General features: G+C 40.1%; 2 protein-coding genes and 1 long non-coding RNA gene across 3 annotated transcripts in view; 1 reads left to right on the forward strand and 2 right to left on the reverse strand.

Annotated features, from left to right (window-relative positions):
* Positions 1 to 5,882, reverse strand: part of PPIL2 (peptidylprolyl isomerase like 2) — a 71,681-nt gene extending 65,799 nt beyond the window's left edge. Inside the window, exons 1-5 of the mRNA XM_005147749.3 lie at positions 5,741 to 5,882; positions 5,600 to 5,649; positions 4,756 to 4,801; positions 3,796 to 3,858; positions 3,583 to 3,634 (exon numbers count right to left, since the gene is read on the reverse strand). Coding sequence (XP_005147806.1) covers positions 3,583 to 3,634; positions 3,796 to 3,858; positions 4,756 to 4,801; positions 5,600 to 5,649; positions 5,741 to 5,772 — 243 coding nt within the window. The 5' untranslated portion in view covers positions 5,773 to 5,882. The remainder of the gene's footprint in view (positions 1 to 3,582; positions 3,635 to 3,795; positions 3,859 to 4,755; positions 4,802 to 5,599; positions 5,650 to 5,740) is intronic.
* A 113-nt stretch (positions 5,883 to 5,995) lies between these two features.
* LOC117436847 (uncharacterized) overlaps positions 5,996 to 18,856 on the forward strand; it is a 29,705-nt gene continuing 16,844 nt past the window's right edge. The window contains exons 1-2 of the long non-coding RNA XR_004550171.1: positions 5,996 to 6,099; positions 6,733 to 6,857. This is a non-coding gene — a long non-coding RNA (uncharacterized lncRNA). The remainder of the gene's footprint in view (positions 6,100 to 6,732; positions 6,858 to 18,856) is intronic.
* Positions 7,056 to 18,856, reverse strand: part of HIRA (histone cell cycle regulator) — a 37,567-nt gene continuing 25,766 nt past the window's right edge. The window contains exons 18-25 of the mRNA XM_034068278.1: positions 17,775 to 17,923; positions 16,643 to 16,804; positions 15,830 to 15,888; positions 14,716 to 14,821; positions 12,743 to 12,865; positions 11,493 to 11,656; positions 9,470 to 9,558; positions 7,056 to 8,901 (exon numbers count right to left, since the gene is read on the reverse strand). Of these exons, the coding sequence (XP_033924169.1) occupies positions 8,785 to 8,901; positions 9,470 to 9,558; positions 11,493 to 11,656; positions 12,743 to 12,865; positions 14,716 to 14,821; positions 15,830 to 15,888; positions 16,643 to 16,804; positions 17,775 to 17,923 (969 nt within the window). The 3' untranslated portion in view covers positions 7,056 to 8,784. The remainder of the gene's footprint in view (positions 8,902 to 9,469; positions 9,559 to 11,492; positions 11,657 to 12,742; positions 12,866 to 14,715; positions 14,822 to 15,829; positions 15,889 to 16,642; positions 16,805 to 17,774; positions 17,924 to 18,856) is intronic.

The raw sequence follows: 18,856 nt of genomic DNA on the forward strand, positions 1-18,856 counted from the left end.
GAACTGAGTTTCAACTGTCTGAAAGAATTAAATTCCCACAGAAAAGGGGGAACTGGGGACAAAGACCACAGCTACTTCTGAGACAGGGGAAGAGAGATATTTGGCCAAGAGCCTTGAATGGGGCTGAAGTACAACCACAATAATCTGGCCTGCCCACATGCAGTAGAATGTCACTGAACCAGAGTGGAAAAATAGGTATTTACATCAGACACATTACAGTGCAAAAATAGCTCAGCCCACATACAACATATCCATGCAACAAAGCACAATTTCCTTGAAATTCCTGTCAAAAGGCATGCTGATCTATCATCTGCTCATATTTGAGATTTCAACAAACCAGACACACTCTGACCAATCCCACTTCTTGGAAACAGGTACTTCAGAGCCCAGCTGGCTGACTTGTGTGGGCATGCTGGTCAGGGCTGTCATATCACTGCTACACGAAATATTCTGGCAAGCTTACAATTATCTGCAAGCCCGAGAAGCCAAAGTGCTGTTCTTAGTAAAAGGGAATGAGCCAACTGATTTTCTTCTTTATTTTATGCAATTTTAGTATAAACATAAGCTAGGGCAGCATCCTGACAAAGCTGACAATAAAAGTAAGTGAACCAATGCCATCTGACAGGCTGTAGTTTAGCTGCGAGAGATGTGTGTTTCTTCCAAAATTTCTGGCCTAGTAACGTAAGTATTTTTCACCCCAAAGCACTCTTAAAAATGATGGGGAGGGGAAGGTAATTAATTTAAAGTTGTTTTCTGGAATAGCTCATGGAAAAACACCAGACAAAGGTCAATGATGATTTGTTTCTAAATGGATATGGATAGTGGTGTCCATACTTCACCTCAGGAGAATGCTCAGAAAAGCAAGAAAAAATAAACCATGAACCATGAGGAAATATAGGGAAGCAAAGCAAAGGGAAAAAAAATATTTTAAATGTATCAAAGAATAACTAATCTTGGCATTGTTAAATGTCTTTAAAAAGGAAGACTGGTCCAAGAGGTCAGGATTCAGAAGAATCACAGAAGTCACATGTAGATCAGTTCACAAACATACAATTAATAAAAGATTAGCACAATCCTACCCCCTCGGAGCACTGTGAAGGTAAATATATGAATGATTGCAAGGCTCTCCAACTCTCCACTGAGGGGTCCACTTCAGAAATAAGACAGCTAGGTAGGATTAGTGAGTACCAAGAGTGCACCATTAACAACACTTTCCAAATAGCCTATTGACTTCTCAGAAACATTTGGCCTGTAGCAAACTGTAGCAACAAAAGCACAAGCCACAGAGGATTTAATTCTTAACTTCAGAGCAAAAATATGGAAGAATTTCTGCAAACCCTCATCACCAATGACAAATGATCAATCTGTGCAAAGTAACTTCATAAATCACCATACAAAACATGGCACTGCAGCTAATCTGGCTCAATTGCTTCTAAAACAAATCCAGAGTTTCTGCATGTCACCAACTCATTATAGAAAATATTTCCTGGTTTCCAAAATGAATAAGCTGTACAAGTAACAGTAGGTGCACACACAGTGACACATGAAATAGAGGGCAGTACAGCCTAGAAATGCACAAGCTGCTCTCCAACTTCGTCTGCTACCTATCCTGGCTGATCCCAGCACTTCCATCCCCTTCTTGCCCAACACTATCCTCCCCTTCCAAAAACCAGAGCTAGCCCTCTGGGAAATAAAAGACTAAATTACAACACTTAATTCAAACCCACTCTTCAATTTATAACTCCACAGGGCTGGATTCAATAGGGCTGTTTGCTGCTCTGGAGAGCAAGAATATAGTTTTTCTTCCAAGCGGTCTGGAACACCTTTGTCCTGTGGAGGAGAGAGCTGTAATGTACAAGTCCACCACTGAATAAAAGAGAAGAAGAAAGGGCTCCCAAAACAGAGCGATACAGAGGAAAGGGGGCTCATGTTGAGGTGAGCTGGAGACACACTGCAGATCAGCTACACAAGCACAAGTCTGGGTAAACCAACATTCCAAAGTCCAACTTCATTTGAGTGCTTTTGGTTCACCAACTATATTATGCACAACCTCCCTTTCTCTAATTACACAAGACCACTAGGCACATTACACTTGCCTAGCATTTACCTGAAGTAATTTTAAACCACATCACGGTTCACATTCCTAAATGAGAACAGGTGTCATGGAGTTGCTCTGAGTGAAAAAAATGGATCTGGCAAAACCCCAAAACTCCCAACCAATGCATGAAGCAGCTAGGTGGTTAGAAGCTAGTGAAAACAAATAAATAGCTGTAATTCCATTCCTTCTCAACAACACACTGGCCTCCTCATGTGTGAAGAAAGACCTTCAATCATCTCTCTATCACACAAACACACCTGCAGTTTGCTATAACTGAAGAGATTGAGTCTCAGACAGCCTGTTCATGTTTAGAGTTTGGAACGCTGCATCTGTATTTAGCTTCTCCTCGAATCTGTCTGCTGGGAAAATCTTTAATCAAACACAAGATGTTTCAGAGGTAATCTCATTCCACAAAGCTGTCTGCAAACAAACCCACAACCCTGTGCAATGGCTGCCACCTACTGCTCGGGAAAGCAACTGCACCTGCTAAAGGAAAATGCAAGTTTCAGTAGCTCAAGCAATAATTTCTGTTTAAGATTTCCCTCTGTGCCCTCACAAACAATGCATTCAATCTTTTAACACAGCAGGAAAAAAATTAATTCCAACAAGGAAATACTTCCAATACTTCATATTTATCTGGTGTTTTACAGTTTCACAGTACTACAGAAAATAACCCCTTCAAAATTACCATTTATGCAGAAAAAAAGGGAGAAAAACCACTAGGGTGCTAACCATATCATGAAATCCCAGTCTCACAGTGAACTATGACAACAGAGGCAGGTCAGAGGCTTTCTGAAACATATTGTCAACATAATTCAAAAGATTTTGTATCATCCATTTATCTCCTTAATCTGCATGAAGTCAAATATCCTTTTGTTTAGAAAACATCACTGAAGTTTACTCCCGGATGGAGGAGTGAGCTTGTCAGCCCCCTGCCCTGTACAGACTAGAATAGTGCTTATATGAGGCAGCAGGACAAAGTCTTTTCCATCAATGACCAGCTGGGCTGACTGGGCATCAGCAGCGGTAACATGAAAGCTCCTATTTCCGTCTACACAGACTTTAACTGTGCCACAGCCATAAAACAGGAAAGATACCCTGCGAATTTATACAAATGAACTGCACATAGTATACTATTTACAATCCTCCTTCTTCCACACACGTGATCTGAGACTGATTATTTTCTACTACAAAGACCATTAGCAGGATGACAGGGAGAGGCTATCAGGTCACAAATCCAGAAGCCCTTTTTTTCCCCAGCTAAAAAGAGATCCCCAGTAAATCTCTACATTAATTTCTGCAAATTCCATCTCACAGATACCACAATTCAAAATAGCACTCCTGTTCAACTTCTTTTGCTTTCATTAAGGCATTTTGTTTCTTTCACACGTTAAATAGGAAACAGAGCATAAGTGACATGTTAAACAGGAAACAGAGCACAAGGAAAGCAAAGACCTCATGTGAATACATCCATTGTTACTTACTTCTCCTGTGATTGGATTGGTTCCGTATTTCTTTATCCAAGGAACAATGCTCCTGGAAAGAGAAGGGATAAAATAATAACTGACAAGCAAAATCAGAAAACTCTGTTGACAGGCATGGTTACTTTTGTCAACTTGCTAAGACCAAATGATGAACACACAGCTGTAACCAGTTCAGCAACATAAAAATAAAGCTAAGTACAGACAGTAACTTACAGTATGTCAAAGACTGTCCCATCTGGTGTGCAAACTGGGTATTCAAATGGCTGCAGAGACAAACTAGGAAAAAGAAGTACACATTCTTTTTAGCAAAATCAGCTGGAAATGATGACAGAAGCAAATTACATTTTGCTGATTCACTTCCACATTAAAGCAAGGCCTACCACAATAAAAGTACTGAGTGACTGCCAATACCCACTACCTGATTCTACATAAATCATGTTAACAATAAACCCATGAAGGGAACTGGTGCAGTTTAGTAATGTGTAGCAGCCAGCACTCACAGCCATAGAGCCATGGGATGCTGCAATACTCCCCAGCTGATGTGTTGTGCCCCACCAGCAAAAATAGATGGTTCAAACAGAAACACTCGCTGTCTTTGCACTGAAAAGGACCAGGGACTAACTGGCATTCATATGCAGCACTCTCTGTTAAGGATGCTTCCATAAGGCATCCAGCTTTTAGCCAAGCAGCAGTAGTTTGTAGATGAACTATTCAATTTACAAGAGGATTTCCAACCCACCTCTACTAACTTTCCTCTTTCACTCCAGCACTTCAAGCAGTAAACTCTAAACACAAAAAGATTAACATATATTGCTTCAATCTACCAAATCACTGCTTCAGAAAGATAAGTGACTTGACAAAGCATATTCTGAGCAATTAAAGGGAGACTCAAGCTACAGTTACACAAATTTGAAAGACTGAAATGTACCTAATAATTGTTCTGAATTATTTTATCACTTGTGTATTCTTTAGCCATCAGCTCAAATCTCTGCAGACACTAATCACAGAAAGTGTAGACACTGGTTTAGCTCTTACTAAATTTTTTCTTGCTGTATTACTATCATAGCAGGCACAAGCCAGTGAAAGTAACTACCTCAGAAGGACATGTCTTCAGTGATAGCTCAGTGTCACAATGTGTCATTTAATAATGATAATGTATATTTGCTGTCTTACCTGCAGTGATCAAATGACAAACGCCTAAAATTAGTTCGTGGAAGGTCTGTTGACGAAAAGAAAAACAAAACCAAAACAACAGAATAGTAATAAATACATAGTAAATGCTCCATCCCTGGCAGTGTTCAAGGCCAGGCTGAACAGAGCGTTGGGCAACATGGTCTAGTGTGAAGTGTCCCTGCCCATGGCAGGCGGCTGGAACTAGATGATCTTAAGGTCCTTTCCAATCCAAACCATTCTGATCCTATGATTCTAAAGTAAAAAATAAACACTTGAAATTTACATTTTGCTACACATATGGTAGCAACTAGCTGATGACAAGGATAAATACACTAAATTTACATTATTAATAATATTTGGACAGAGCTTTGAGCAACTTGGTCTAGTGGAAGGTGTCCCTGCCTGTGGAAGGGGGTTGGAACTGGGTGAACTTTAAGGCCCCTTCTAACCCAAACCACTCTGTGAATCTACGAACCTTGCAAACCCACATCTAAAATCGGATTTCTCCTGCAGAGCGCAAGGACACTCCTCAAGTAAAGTTACACAAATAGAAACACATCAAACCAGAGCTCTGTCAGACGGCAGCACCCAGCTTGCGTTTGATAGCTAACAATCAAGCTCTGCTCTACCAGCGAGCACAGAACTCGGTGAAGGCCGGGACAGCTCATCCGGGCGTTAACGCCGATTTCTGCCCGTTTTCACGCTGACGAGCACCACAAATTCAGGTGCCCGGGCCGCAAAGGCCAGGCCGGGCCGGGGCAGTCCCGCCGTAGCGCGGGACGCTATGCTCTGCTCAGCCCCCCCACACCTCCCGTTCGGACGGCGGCCCCCTCCCCGCCTTTACCTGCTTTCTTGCCCCCGTAGAACTGCGTGTACTCCGCGCACGTGATGTACCTGCCGAGACAGCACGGTCAGTCACGGACACCCGCACCACGCCGGAGGCCCCAAGACTTCCCCCCGCCCTGCCGGGGCCATCCCCACTCACATCTTATCCTTCTGGTGCTGCCGCTTCCCCATGGCGGCGGCTCAGCGCGGGGCCTCAGCCCACGGACCCTGCGGACACAACTGCCCGCTCGCCACAGAGACCCCCCTGCGCCCGGACGGGTGCGGATGCTGCGCCCTTCCGGTGCCGGTGCGGCGGCGAAAGTGCCCGCGCGGAAACACGGACGGCGAGTGACGTTCCGGGCCGGGACGACCGGGGGTGCGGGGAGCGCTGAGGGAATGGGGCGCCCAGGCAGCAGGTTGCAGCACCCATAAATGTGTGTGCGGCCGTTCGGCGGCCTGAAGGCGAGCCGGTGCCCCAGGACAGGAAGCTCCGGTTGGGTTCCCCCTCACCGGTGCTAGGTAGGGACGCCGGGGAAGCCCTGAGGGAGTGTTGGCGGGTGAGAGTAGTGAGAATGACTGATCCCCCCCCGTGACCTTCCCCATCCACACCGTTAATTCATAGAATAAACCTGCCCCTACTCCCATACTGAAAGTGCTCCTCGTTGATTTTGCTTCAGGCTTCCTTTGATAATGTAACAGTGTTCATAGACCTCATCTGAAAAAAAGCAGGTGCTGAATGTAAGCAGAAAATGCTAAAATACCAAATTTAAAAAAAATGTGCAACCTAATTTAAATACATTTTGTTGCATGGAACTTAAAATTATAATATTCCTGGTCTGTCAGGCAGTGATGACAGAGCCTCTCAAGAGAAAACAGGTAGAAAACCTTCCAGACAATCCTTCATGAAGTATTCCAGCACCTCTTGGAAGACTTAATGACAAAGAAAATTCTTTCCCTTAGCTAATCACGTTTAAATCCCATTAAAAAGCATTCATTCCAAGACTGGCATGACCAGCACGAGGCTGAATAAAGGATAGCTAGAATCCAAGCATCTTGCCTTCTGCAAGGGGGAAACAGGCACCTTGCTTGTAGCTTTCAGTTATCAAACACCTCCAAAACAATACATGTTCATTTATTCTTTCCTTATTAAAGCATCCGCTGGCAGCTGCCTGCACATTCTGTCAAACATCGAGAGTCAAAATCCATGGAAGCCAATAGCCAGGCTCCTGCCAACAGTACCAAGCTTTGGACCAGACCCACCCTTTCCCCAGAATGTGGTATGTATCTCTTGTTTTGATCACTTCAGTGGGTTCCGTTCCACTCTGTGAGGAACACAATGCCTACTGCTGTGACTGTAGGCTAGTTGGCAATAGAATATGAATCACAGCACTACCACAACTGGTTGCCACAGTACTATCAGATTTTTTGCTACATCTCCCACTGCTTGTTGAAAAGTCACTGATGCCATACTGAAGAATAGCTAAGTCAGTTGTTTTTATTGCTCTTCAAGACACTTCAGTTGATGTGCACATCACATTGCTGTACAAAGTAGTCAGGTGGCCATAGATCTGGCAGTTGAATACAAAGGCAACAAAACCCCACATTTGGAGGGTTTTGTTGCCTTAAAGAACACATCTCTCCCATTAGGATCCAGACAACCATAACTGCAGAACTGCCTCTCTGAGCTCAGTCCCCTTCAGCCAAAGACCACAGCAGCACAGCTAGTGCTTGTCCTGGCTGAGGGTGAAGGATAGCGTGTTTCTGCTAGAAGTGTAGGGGAGAAATTGCCCTTTCACAAGGGTTTAAATACACTTACTCATTTTCTTACTCAAAACCATCTCAAAGTAAGGCAATAAATTGAGGCATACCTGAATAATTAGGTCTTAGAAAGAACCAACATACACACTTGCTTCTTTCCCAGCACCATGTGTACTTTGGGAAAGAAAACAAGTTAATTAATTTGGTTTCAGTGGAATTCCAAAACCACTCCACAAATGAACTGCTGGCAGGCCACCAGTACTGTTGTGTTGTCACAAAATGCCGCACAAGGAATATGGTTGTAACTGCACAAAGTTCACTTCTTGTTGCTGCGCTGACCACTTCAGCAGTGGTCAGGGAAGCCCATTTTGCTTTATGTTGCCTGAGATAATGAGCACTCCCACACAGCTCCTGTTCTTCCAGCTGAGATGTGGCTCCAAGAGAAAATGTAGCTGTCCAGGGAGATCACAAGTACTTGTCTGATCACGCTCCCAGAGGAAAGATCACCCAGACAGTATTATTTATTTCTAGACACATTAACATGATTCAGCCTGCATTGACATTTCTGGAGATACTTGTGCCCTTTGTAATAATTCAAGACTTACATTTGTTCTGTTTGTTTTTTAAACCAATGCAATGTTCATTTATTTCTGTACTTACAAAAAGTCATCCCACTGTATCCCTTTCCCTCCCCCCTAAAATGCCTTTTACAAACATTTAAAAATTAAAAACCAGATGATGACATGTTAATTTGGTAGAATTATTTTGAAACATAGCTTTTGTAATTAGAGTTAAATTTCCTACAAGATGACTTTGTAGAGACAGCCTGATTATCGGCCAAATAAAATTCCATATTACAAGTTAGCAAATTCTAGTACAAAAATAGTCCATGTGTTAGAACAGCCTCTTATTATTATTATTATATTCACAGGAAAGAGTCTATTGGCTGCATAATACCTTAATATTTATGAAATTTCTTTTTACGTGGCTCATTCATCTAATTTAATATAGTGTTGAGCCTCAATAAATCCTCAGACAAAAACCCTAAACAGGGTTAAATATGCTGTTCAGTGTACTCTGAAGTACTGTGCTTTTCACAGGACATCCAAGAAACCCCACACACAGTTCTCAGCTAGTTTTGATATTAAAATGAGAACCAGATCCAAAAGGACCCCCCTGAAGTACACATCCACGACTTTCCATAGAAACAGAGGCCACAGCTTCGATGGTTTCACTTGGGAAATGATCTAGCTCATCCACTCATTTTCACAAATCCACTTGTGAGCTTCTTTAAAAACTAAAGCAGGTCACTCCTGGGACCCTTACGGCACTGCCCTCTTCAGGAGTGTCCCTACTGACTGGGCTCTTGCTCCTCTTCTGTCTCTGGTTAATGCTGTTCAGCAGTTTCTCGCGGACCAGGCGCCGCAGGGAAAATCTGGGTAAATGCTACTTGTCTCTCAAGATGTCTAGCTGCTCTTGATATTCTGTGAAAAGCCTCTGGAAGCGGAGGTTCTGTCCAATTACAGGAAGAAGCTCTTTCAATAGTTCCCTCTTTCGTAAACCCTGCACAAAAACCACAAAAGCATCCTCAGAATGTATTACTTGATAACATGAACATATTGCATAGAGCTGTTTAAGATTCATGCCCTTTTTCCTGCCTGGAGAGAGCTCTGTATTTTATGTTCTTACCCTGCTTACATGAATCCTAAAATAAAACCTGTCTTTACATTTATACACTCATGAAGCTGGTGCAGCCTCTGAAGTTGCAGACTTCCCTACTGAGAAGGGAAGACATTTTACTGGCCTGTCACTATTTCAAAGTTGCTGTGTGAAGAACACAAAGACCTGAACATGTAGCTCTGCTCCATCTGCCTGAAACTCAAGACAGCATCAGATCTGAAATTGTGTCAATAAACATTTTTCTATGGTTTCACACGAAATAAATACAAGTGCAGTGAGAGGAGCCCTGCATACAAGATGAGCGCAGAGTAAGGAAAGGGTTCCAAGGACAGCAAAAATAATGTGATTGCTATTTTACCACTAAATTTAATAATATAATATTTTCAGTTCTATTGTCTATCCATGTCCTGTAATTTTCTCATTGTTTTGTTTAACTGTTATCAGGACTTACCATAACTGTTGATTCCCACTGACTTCCAGCTGAGTAATGGACTGGACCCAGTAAATCCTTGCATAATTCTCGCAAACGATATTCAAACCCTGAGTATTATCAGAAATAAAATCACATTCAGAAGCATTTCTCTATATACAACCACTCCACAATGCAATTGATAACATTCAGGAAAGAGTTTCAGTATCTAGAATAAAGCCAAAAATATTGATTTCTGAAAGAATGTAGTTCTTCTAACAGCAAATCTTTGGAAAGATAGGATGATTCATAAAGGATTTATTTTAGAATTACAAAGGGCTTTATTTTAGGTTCTCAAAACCAAAGCCACTACTAAAGATAATCTACAATACAGAGAAAAACTGAAGTAGGTCTCAATCTCACTCCCTCTTCCCACATAAAGATACCAGCTTTTAAAAGAGCAAAACAAAGAACATTAGAAAATGTCAACAGCCAGAGAACTAATACAAAAGAGATATCACATGAGCTGGAAAACCATAAGATGAAAACCAGTGAAGGAGGAAAGTTGTTAGGTTGTATTTCATGGTAGTACATGAATTTGGAAAAAAGGAGTCCATAGTGAAGAAAATAAAAAAATCTTTCTGATACATTAAAATATTACGAAACTAGAAGAGAAATCTCAACCTTTAGCAAACCAGCTTACACCTAAAATAAAATACACTAAATTAATATGCATGAGTTAAAAAAAAAAAGGTAAAGAGAAAACCTTTAATAAAACCACACAGTTTCCAGGCCAGCTTTATTCACCCAAAAATCAGAGGGGAGAATTCCCTTGCAAGTAACTAAGTCATCAGTTCAGCAGTAACTTGCAATCAGGGTATAGCAGATTGAATATTTTCAGGGATTAGAATTCACTAAATGTTGAAATAGAGGGTCAATAATAGGATATGCAATTTTCAAATTTAGCAGACCTAGGATAGCCACATGTGGCAAAGCAGAATGTGCAGTGACATCCAGTGTACACACGCATGCAAGGCTGTGACATTGGTGCAGTGCAAGATGAACCCTGCACACACAATAGAGATTCCTAATTAGTGAAGACTTTAAAAAGTGTAACTGTCTCTTCAATATATGTATGACCCAAGAAGAACATTTTAATTTCAACTGGAGAATCACATGCAGTTTATCAAGCTCTTTTGTTAAATAAGGGGTCAAAAGGCAAGAATTAATGACCTGAATTTTAATTCCACCAACACCTATTAGGTGGCCTAACATGAACCACTTAGCTCCCCTCTATGTAAAATGATTACACATGATGAGGAATAAGGCTGTATTAATACAATGGGAACTACAAAATTTTGAATGCTGGCAAGTGGAGGCTCAGAGATCTTTAGAATCCATGAAGCATAAAGTCAGTTGGTTAACCTTATTTAATATAATAGCATAGAGATATAGTGCATTCAAATATAAAACAGACACAAGTACTTTCCTTGCAGGTTTCTCTCCTCACAGAATTTAACCTGTGTAGCTCACAAGTACAGGCTGTTCAAATTTTAGAATGTAAGAAACCACTATAAAATTCAAGTAACACAAGCAAATTCTCTGCAGTTTTATGTACTCTGCTACAAAGTGTCAGAGATCAAGCAACTCTTCTGTTTCACATCAGGCAGGGATCATCAGTTGCCTGAGGAATGTTACATATTTTACAAGGTGCTGCTGGTTCCTTGAAACATCTATAGTTGCTGCCAGATAATAGGTATGATGTCTGACAGACACCTGGACTTTTCTTACAATGCAGTTCCTACTGCTGAAGTCCACAGATGGCACTGTTTCCCCAGACCATGATCTGTTAACATTGTGTCAAAATAGGATTCCTGAGTAATAGAGCACTGCAGGAAGTAAATGCACTTCAGCAGCTTGTTTTGGTTTTAAGGAAACACTGAGTCCAGAAGCCAAGGGCTGAAAAGAGAACATTAAGTGCAATCATACATATACATGACATGAATAAAGCATTTCTTAAGTCTACCAAAGCTGTAAAGAAGTAATACAGCATGGCAGATCTCACCTTCATTAACTAGGTATCGTGCATAGATAAGGAGCCAGTGGCGATATTCGTGACTGGATTGTAAGATAAGTGCTGCTGCGATCTGGTTCTCCAGGTATGCAAGTGTTGTTTCTTGTTGCACTAAATGAGGCATGGAGAACAATCTTGCAGCTTGCCTTCCTGAACTACAAAACAAAAAAATTAACATGCCAACCATAAAATCAGATACTATTAAATTCACTTAAATACTTAAATTCAGTTTAAGGAATAGATATTTTTGCCCAAGCTATTCCACACATCTCGTGCTTCCAGGATTCAAGCTTTTAATGACAAAGGCAGCACTTCATAGCAAACTGCCTTTACCCCCAAGTGGACCATTTACAAGTATCAAGGTCCACAAAGGGTTTTCTGCCTCCTGTTCTTTTCCTCTTCCTTGTATTTGTCTTCTCTTTAAAAACACATGGTTATCAGCGACTAAGTATTGCCATAAGAAGGCTAATTTGAAAAAAAAAATTAACCCATTATTTAATTTTTGAAAACAAAAAAACAGCTAATTTTTCAGTCTGATATTTTCTCTTTCTGAAAAAAAGAATGCTCTTTGTTTGGATTTCAAATATTTCTCACAGTTAATTCCCCTCCCCCTCCAAGAGAACAACAATCAAATTACACAATTCTCCACAGTTTCTCTCACTAGAAAAAATAACCTCTGATGTGAAGGACAGAAAGAGCACAGAAATCTGCCTGGGAAATCAAATTCAAATCCAGGTGAGGACAGGCTATTACATTACCTACAGGAGACTGCACTGGCTCACACAATTCCCTAGTGGTATTTTCAGATGTTAAAAATATGCATTAGATGACTAATCACACAACTTTCTGACTTCACTAAAGAGATCCCTTGACAACTAACTACTCAAAATCTGTAGGCCTATTCCAGAAAGCTGGTAAACTAAAAATTAAAATGTAAAACAAAGCCAGTTTGGCTAATCAGAATATTGCATCGTCAAATACTTTACCATCCAATAAAGAGGAACCTTAAAATGATGAGGTTTAGAGGATGCTTTCCTGCACCCCAAGCCATCTCAAAATAACATTAAGATACAGACTATAAATGTGCAAAAGTTGTGAAAAAAACCCCAACACTGTATGAGCTCCTGATAATTTCACAGCCATTAGCATCTTAAAAATTAACTCACTAATTCAACTACATGAATAAATAATAGGAAAAGAGAGAGAAACATGCTGATCAAATGAAGCAAGTAAGTGCGTACTTTGACGTTCGTCCCTGTATTACAGCTAAAGGCCCAGAACACAGCATGGCTTCTTGAGATGGTAAACTATTCCTGAAGTCTGCACATTGTGCCAGAGAGTCCTGTTTGTCAGAAACAAGATTCCTGAAAAAAAAAATAAAAGAAGCAAACAAAATGCAAGTTTGAGGAGATCATAGAATCATAGAATAGTTAGGATTGGAAAGGATCTCAAGATCATCTAGTTCTAACCCCCCTGCCATGGGCAGGGACACCTCACACTAAACCATATCACCCAAGGCTTCATTTTGCCAAGTTGTCCTAACAAGGCTGCCTCCCAGCTGCTGCTTTTTGTTTTAGTTTTCATTTGGTTTTGGTTTTTATTTCTTTCTTGCCTTCCTTCCTTTCTTTGCTTTGGACTTGAGCTGAGAAGTTAGGTTGAGCAGGCAATGGTATCAGAGGATCCAGCTCTATTCTGACTCAAAGCCCAATTTGTATTTTCACAGATAACCAAAAAAATATCACTGAGGTGCCCAACTGTTCCCACTCCATGTCCAAGTGCTGCTTGTGCTGTCATGGAAATGTCCCTCCTACCTACAACATTAATTGTGTAATACAATTTAGCACTAGTTTTGAGAGAAATGAACTTTGTATTTGTCATTCTACATCTATTAAGAAGTCATACCCCAGAACAAAGACTGGAGTAAACACAGGTAATGACTTTAACAACTTGATTTTGCTTCATGTCAGGTCCCCACACCCACCAGATAAGTCAGCACAGATCACAGGCATTGACAATCTTTCCCATACATTACAGCTATTTCTTCCTATGGAGGGAATAGGGAGTTGACAGTTGCAGCTGGCATTCCCACACCTAATCGAGGGTATCATTTGCACTGGTTTGAGATGCCAAGAGAATCAGTGGCTCAAACCAATGCTAAGTTTAGATCTCCAGGCTGCTCAGAGGTAAAATGGCACAAATATTTAAAATACCTTTTACTGCTTTATCACATTTAAATTTGTATGACTAAAGGGGATTGCTCTTTTATATATCTCTAAAGCTGTGGTGCAAAGAAATTATAGCAAATTCAGAGTTATGGCCAAGAGCCTGTCCTCTGCTCCTTATTGATGGGGAGAATTTCTACATAATTTCTTAGTTTATCTAAAGAACAAATAAGGTGTTTTTTTTTTCTTTTCCAGAGTGTTCACATCAAGTAGTGACTAATTTCAATTATTCTAAGGAGAAGTTGAAACAATAAGCCCTTTCATAAAGCATGCTCATTACATTAAGTGCACCTATTACATTAAGACTGAAGTATGGGTTTTTTTTCCATTCCTGGAAAGACAACAAATAATCTGTTTTGGAAAGACACTGTAAATCATTTAACCATGGCAAAATTTTGAATGGGACCTTATGCCTTGACAGAAGTAAGAGAATCCATGGAGATAGCCCATCTGATACCCAGTAAGGTACAGATTCTTACATAGCCTTTCCTTGTGTTTAGGACACCAGTAATGACTCTTCATGGGGATTCTCTAAGCTATAATGATTTCTTTCCTCCTCCCCGACTTGATTTACTATTTTCATAAAACTTTTTGATGTTGAAGACAGAGCTCTCTTCAAACTTGGCTTGTCATAAGATATAATACAAAGAATTCAAGGAGTGATGGGGACAGATGAAATTATTGCCAACTGCTCAACAGATTTAACTGATGTATATCAGCAAAAGTATATATAGGTATACGTTGATAACTAAGAGTATGTACCACGTAGGAAAGAGTGATAAAGCTGTAGAGTAGCTTTTAAGTTTTTTTAATGTTACTTTAACCATACCAAATCTTAGAAATATAAAAAGTCTAGACATGCAGTAGTGAACCAACACAAAACTAAGCCTGGTGTGTGACCCTACTCAGGCTAAACCTTCAAAATATGGAGTGAAACAGAATACACATCTGTTCGGCTAACTTTTAAAAGCAGGAAGTAATACATAACTTACCACGTAGAAAGAGAAGGATTAAAACAATATGCCTTTCCATCAGACATGCTCATTACAGGTATACCATGCTGAGTCAGCAAGATCTGAGAGACAGTTGCATCACTTCCTACAAGTCAAATGAGACCAAAGTACTTCTTTTGGAGTCTTGCATAATATTCACAACAGTAAAAAACACTATCCACCATTAATTATCAGTCATAGCAACCAACAGAAAAAGGTTCAATGTTATTCTCAAGCACTGACAGCAAGGTTGAGACATAAGATCATGATGGTAAGCACCAGCCTCAATAGCATTAAAATCACACTTTTGCAAAATACATTATCAATCTTGATGCTGCAATTTATGCAGAACATGGGCATTATCAGAGATGTTCTTCACATCCAGGGGCAATATTCAGTAAGTCTTCCAGGTCTTCTGTAACCCAAGAAGCCTTTACCTTTCTTTTTCCCATTATGTAAAAATTCCAAACGCCAGCATACTTAGAAAAGCATACTCTCTAAGCATAAGTAGGATCACTGGATACTTGCATTTCCCAGCATATTCCAGGCCCAAGGTTTGTGCATGTAACTTTAACAAATACCTTTGCAAACTGCTAGTACAACTACTACTCTAAGTAGTCTGAATTAGTGCTTTATGAATGAAAGCTAAAATAGAAACCACTATGCTCCGAGATACTGCTTTTTTTGACAATTTGTGTTGTGCTAGATACTGGCAATGATTGGAACTGAAGATTTTGAGATAATGAATCAGAAGATAATCAATTGCAGTTAATTGTTAAAGTAATAAACATGCAAAGTACACTCAGAGAAATTGTTGTAATAGCAGATTTACACTAAATATTTTGTGATCTTCACAACACTGAATTTTCATATTCAAAAGCAATTCAGAATATAATACAGAATCTTGTAGAAGACTGTTACCCACTAATACTCTCATCTCAGTTATTTCTGTAATATTTCAACATTGCCAATGACTTCCCTTCATTACACAGTAATGAAGGAAAATCATTTGTTTAGGCTTTTCAGGTTTCATAAGATTCCAGCAGATTCATAAATGGCACTAAATAGTACAGGTGGGCTCAAAGGTTGGTAACTAAATGACCCTCTTTATTACCTGAAAATATTGTTTGCAAAGACTCATCTCTAACAATGACTGTCTGCTTGTGAACATCCCTGGAAAAGACAAAAGGACAAGTTTGCAGTTTACAAACAACTGAAAGCTCCAAAATCATTTAAAATACACACACACACTTCTTCAGCATTCATGACAAAGTGGGGTTTTGCGGGGAGTTTGCTTGGGCTTTTTTTGTTTTGACATACCTTAGTTGCTTCAACAAAATTAGTTTGGCAAACTCAAACTACTTAAGGCAAGACAGAAGACAATAGTAGAGAATAACTTTTATAGCTCTTTATCAGGAAACCTTATTACAGCTAAGCAAACACTAAAGATCCAAATAACTCCTTTAGGAGCTCTGACTTGTGTACATTAGATTAAATTCAACAACTGTAAACAAGTTACTGTGGTTTTTATATTGGTATCTTGAAGATGGCTAGAGTACTTCTAACTCTGGAACTCATATACTTTATTGGCTAAATGTGATTGGGTTTGGAAGTATCCATATTTCTCCTTTCCCTCCTCCTTAATCTAGTCCATGTGCATGACAAGTCTGTCCTAGGGAGTCTGTTTACACTAGTAACTTCAAGCTGATCCTTTATCTTCCTTCTAACATCAAAATCATGGACTGTCCTAGAACAGAGAAGAAGCAAGATTCAAGTCCTACCCTGTTAGCTGTTATATCCAAAAGCAGACTTGTGTTCAGACCTGATGTTGTTTAAGCCTCAGTTTCAACAGCAATGCATGGACACAACTGTTTAGTTACTACAGAAATCAGCCCAGCCAGCTGCTGCAGCCTAACATGGTACTTACCAAACAGAGAGAGTAGCAGCAGTGGTGAGAGCCATGACGTAAGAACCTGTGCAATGTAGGGTGGAAATGGGTGTATTCAATATAATAGGAGGAAGAAGGCGACGACCACAAGCTGAAAATACTGACAATGTTCGTTTCTCACAGGCTACGCTTACAATCTCACTGAAAGAAAGAAAGAATAAAACCATCACATTTTGTCAAATGCAAGTAGCATGAAACCACACTGATTTCTTAAGTTATCATACAACTTGGGCTAATTCCTTGAAAGGTAACTATTACAGCTGTTAAACTGATTATAATGTTGATCATCTAAGGAGATGGATAAGAGAAGGTCTGCATGTAGAGACAGTATCTTTTATTAGGCCAACGGACATAGTTAAAGATTCTGGGTATACACAAGCTCTTCTTCAAGCCTGTACTTGTATTTAGCTTTAAAATCATCTTTTTCAGACTTGGACATGGCCCTGGCTTAAACTCTGAGGTTGAACTAAGCAAAGTTGAAAACAGGAAGGGGAAAAAATAGCAAAAGACTCAGGAAAATACTTTTATGTTACAGAATATCCCATTTCAGATTTTTCATTTTTAGTAGCTAAATTAATCAACTTTAATGAAGAAATATAAAGGAGAAATGTAAATAATACAGGAAAATAGTTGTAACTGGCTAATGAGAATTCTGAATGCTTTTAAGACGGAACTAATACTTAGGAGTGAAACTGATCTAAAGACTAAACACAGTATATATTTTTATCCACAACACATTTATTATGAAAGATTGTGTAAGATTCACAGTGGGGAGTGATAAAACCAGCAAATAGCAACAGTCAACAGAAATAAGTCAGAATCCCTACAAAAATCTCCCCAGGGTGTAAGTTTAAGAGCATCAATGTATTAGACCAGGTTAGCTGGAAGAGAAATACGGTATTTTGAGCCAAGAATAAAGAATCACAAAAATCCCTAAAAGAAGTGATCCAGTTAATCAACTATTCTAAATAAGTAGATGAGAATATCTTTAAAGCCTGTACTTATTTGCAAATATATGGGTTTAGGCATAACCTTCTGTAAAGTATACTTTTATACCCCTAGAAACATTTTCTGCCCTTCAGAACCATCTGCTTCCACAACATACTCTTACCAGCTTCCTGCTACAGTGAGAATTCGACTGGTGAGGACGGTCTCCCATTCCTTTCCTTCTCGATTACACTTTAACCTGCTCAACTTTGAACCTCCCACAGTGGTTATTTCATTCTCCACTTCAAGGTACATTGATGGATCTGAACATACCTGAAATACAAAAATCAAAATACCTTTCGGAATACGAAAAGAGCTACAAAATACTACCATTAGATCCAAAACAATCATAGAATTATGGAATCAATGAGGTTGGAAAAGACCTTTAAGATAAACAAGTCCAACCTTTACCCCAGCACTGCCAAGTCCACTACTAACCCATGTTGCCAAGGGTCTCATCTACACGATTTTTGAACACTTCCACAGACGGTGATTCCACACTGCCCTGGGCAGCCTGTTCCAATGCCTGATCACCCTCCTGGTGCAGAAATTTTTCCTAATAGCCAATCTAAACCTTCCTTGGCACAGGTTGAGGCTGTCACCTCTTGTTCTATCACTTGGTACTTGGGAAGAGAGACCAACCACCTCCTCCCTCCATCCTCCTTTCAGGAGCATTAAGGTCTCCCCTGAGCCTTCTCTTCTCCAGACTAAATAACCTCAGTTCCCTCAACTGCTCCTCACAGGACTTGTTCTCTAGACTCTTCACCAACTTCATTGCCCTCCTCTGGGACTGAAGGGCTGGTCTGACTATTAAAGACTGAGGGAAAGGCAGCATTAAGTACCTCACGGCCTTTTCCTCATCCTTAGTCTATAGGTTTCCCCTAGTATTCAGTAAAAGGATGGAGGTTCTCCTTGTCCCTCCTTTTATTGCTAATATATTTGTAAAAATATTTATTATCTTTTATAACAGTGGCCAGATTAAGTTCCAGCTGTGTCTTTGCCTTCCTAATTTTCTCCCTGCTAACCTAGCAACATCCTTGCACTCCTCATGGGTCAACAGTTCCATCTTCCACAGGTTCTCTTTCTTTTTTTCCCCTGAGTTCCAGCACTATCTCCCTGTTCAGCCAGGCTGGTCTCTTCCCCACTGGTTCTGTTTTTGGCATACAGAGACTGCCTGCTCCTGTGCCTTGAAGATGCCATTCTTGA

Source organism: Melopsittacus undulatus, chromosome 12 (assembly GCF_012275295.1).
Source record: "Melopsittacus undulatus isolate bMelUnd1 chromosome 12, bMelUnd1.mat.Z, whole genome shotgun sequence".
Lineage (NCBI taxonomy): Eukaryota > Metazoa > Chordata > Aves > Psittaciformes > Psittaculidae > Melopsittacus > Melopsittacus undulatus.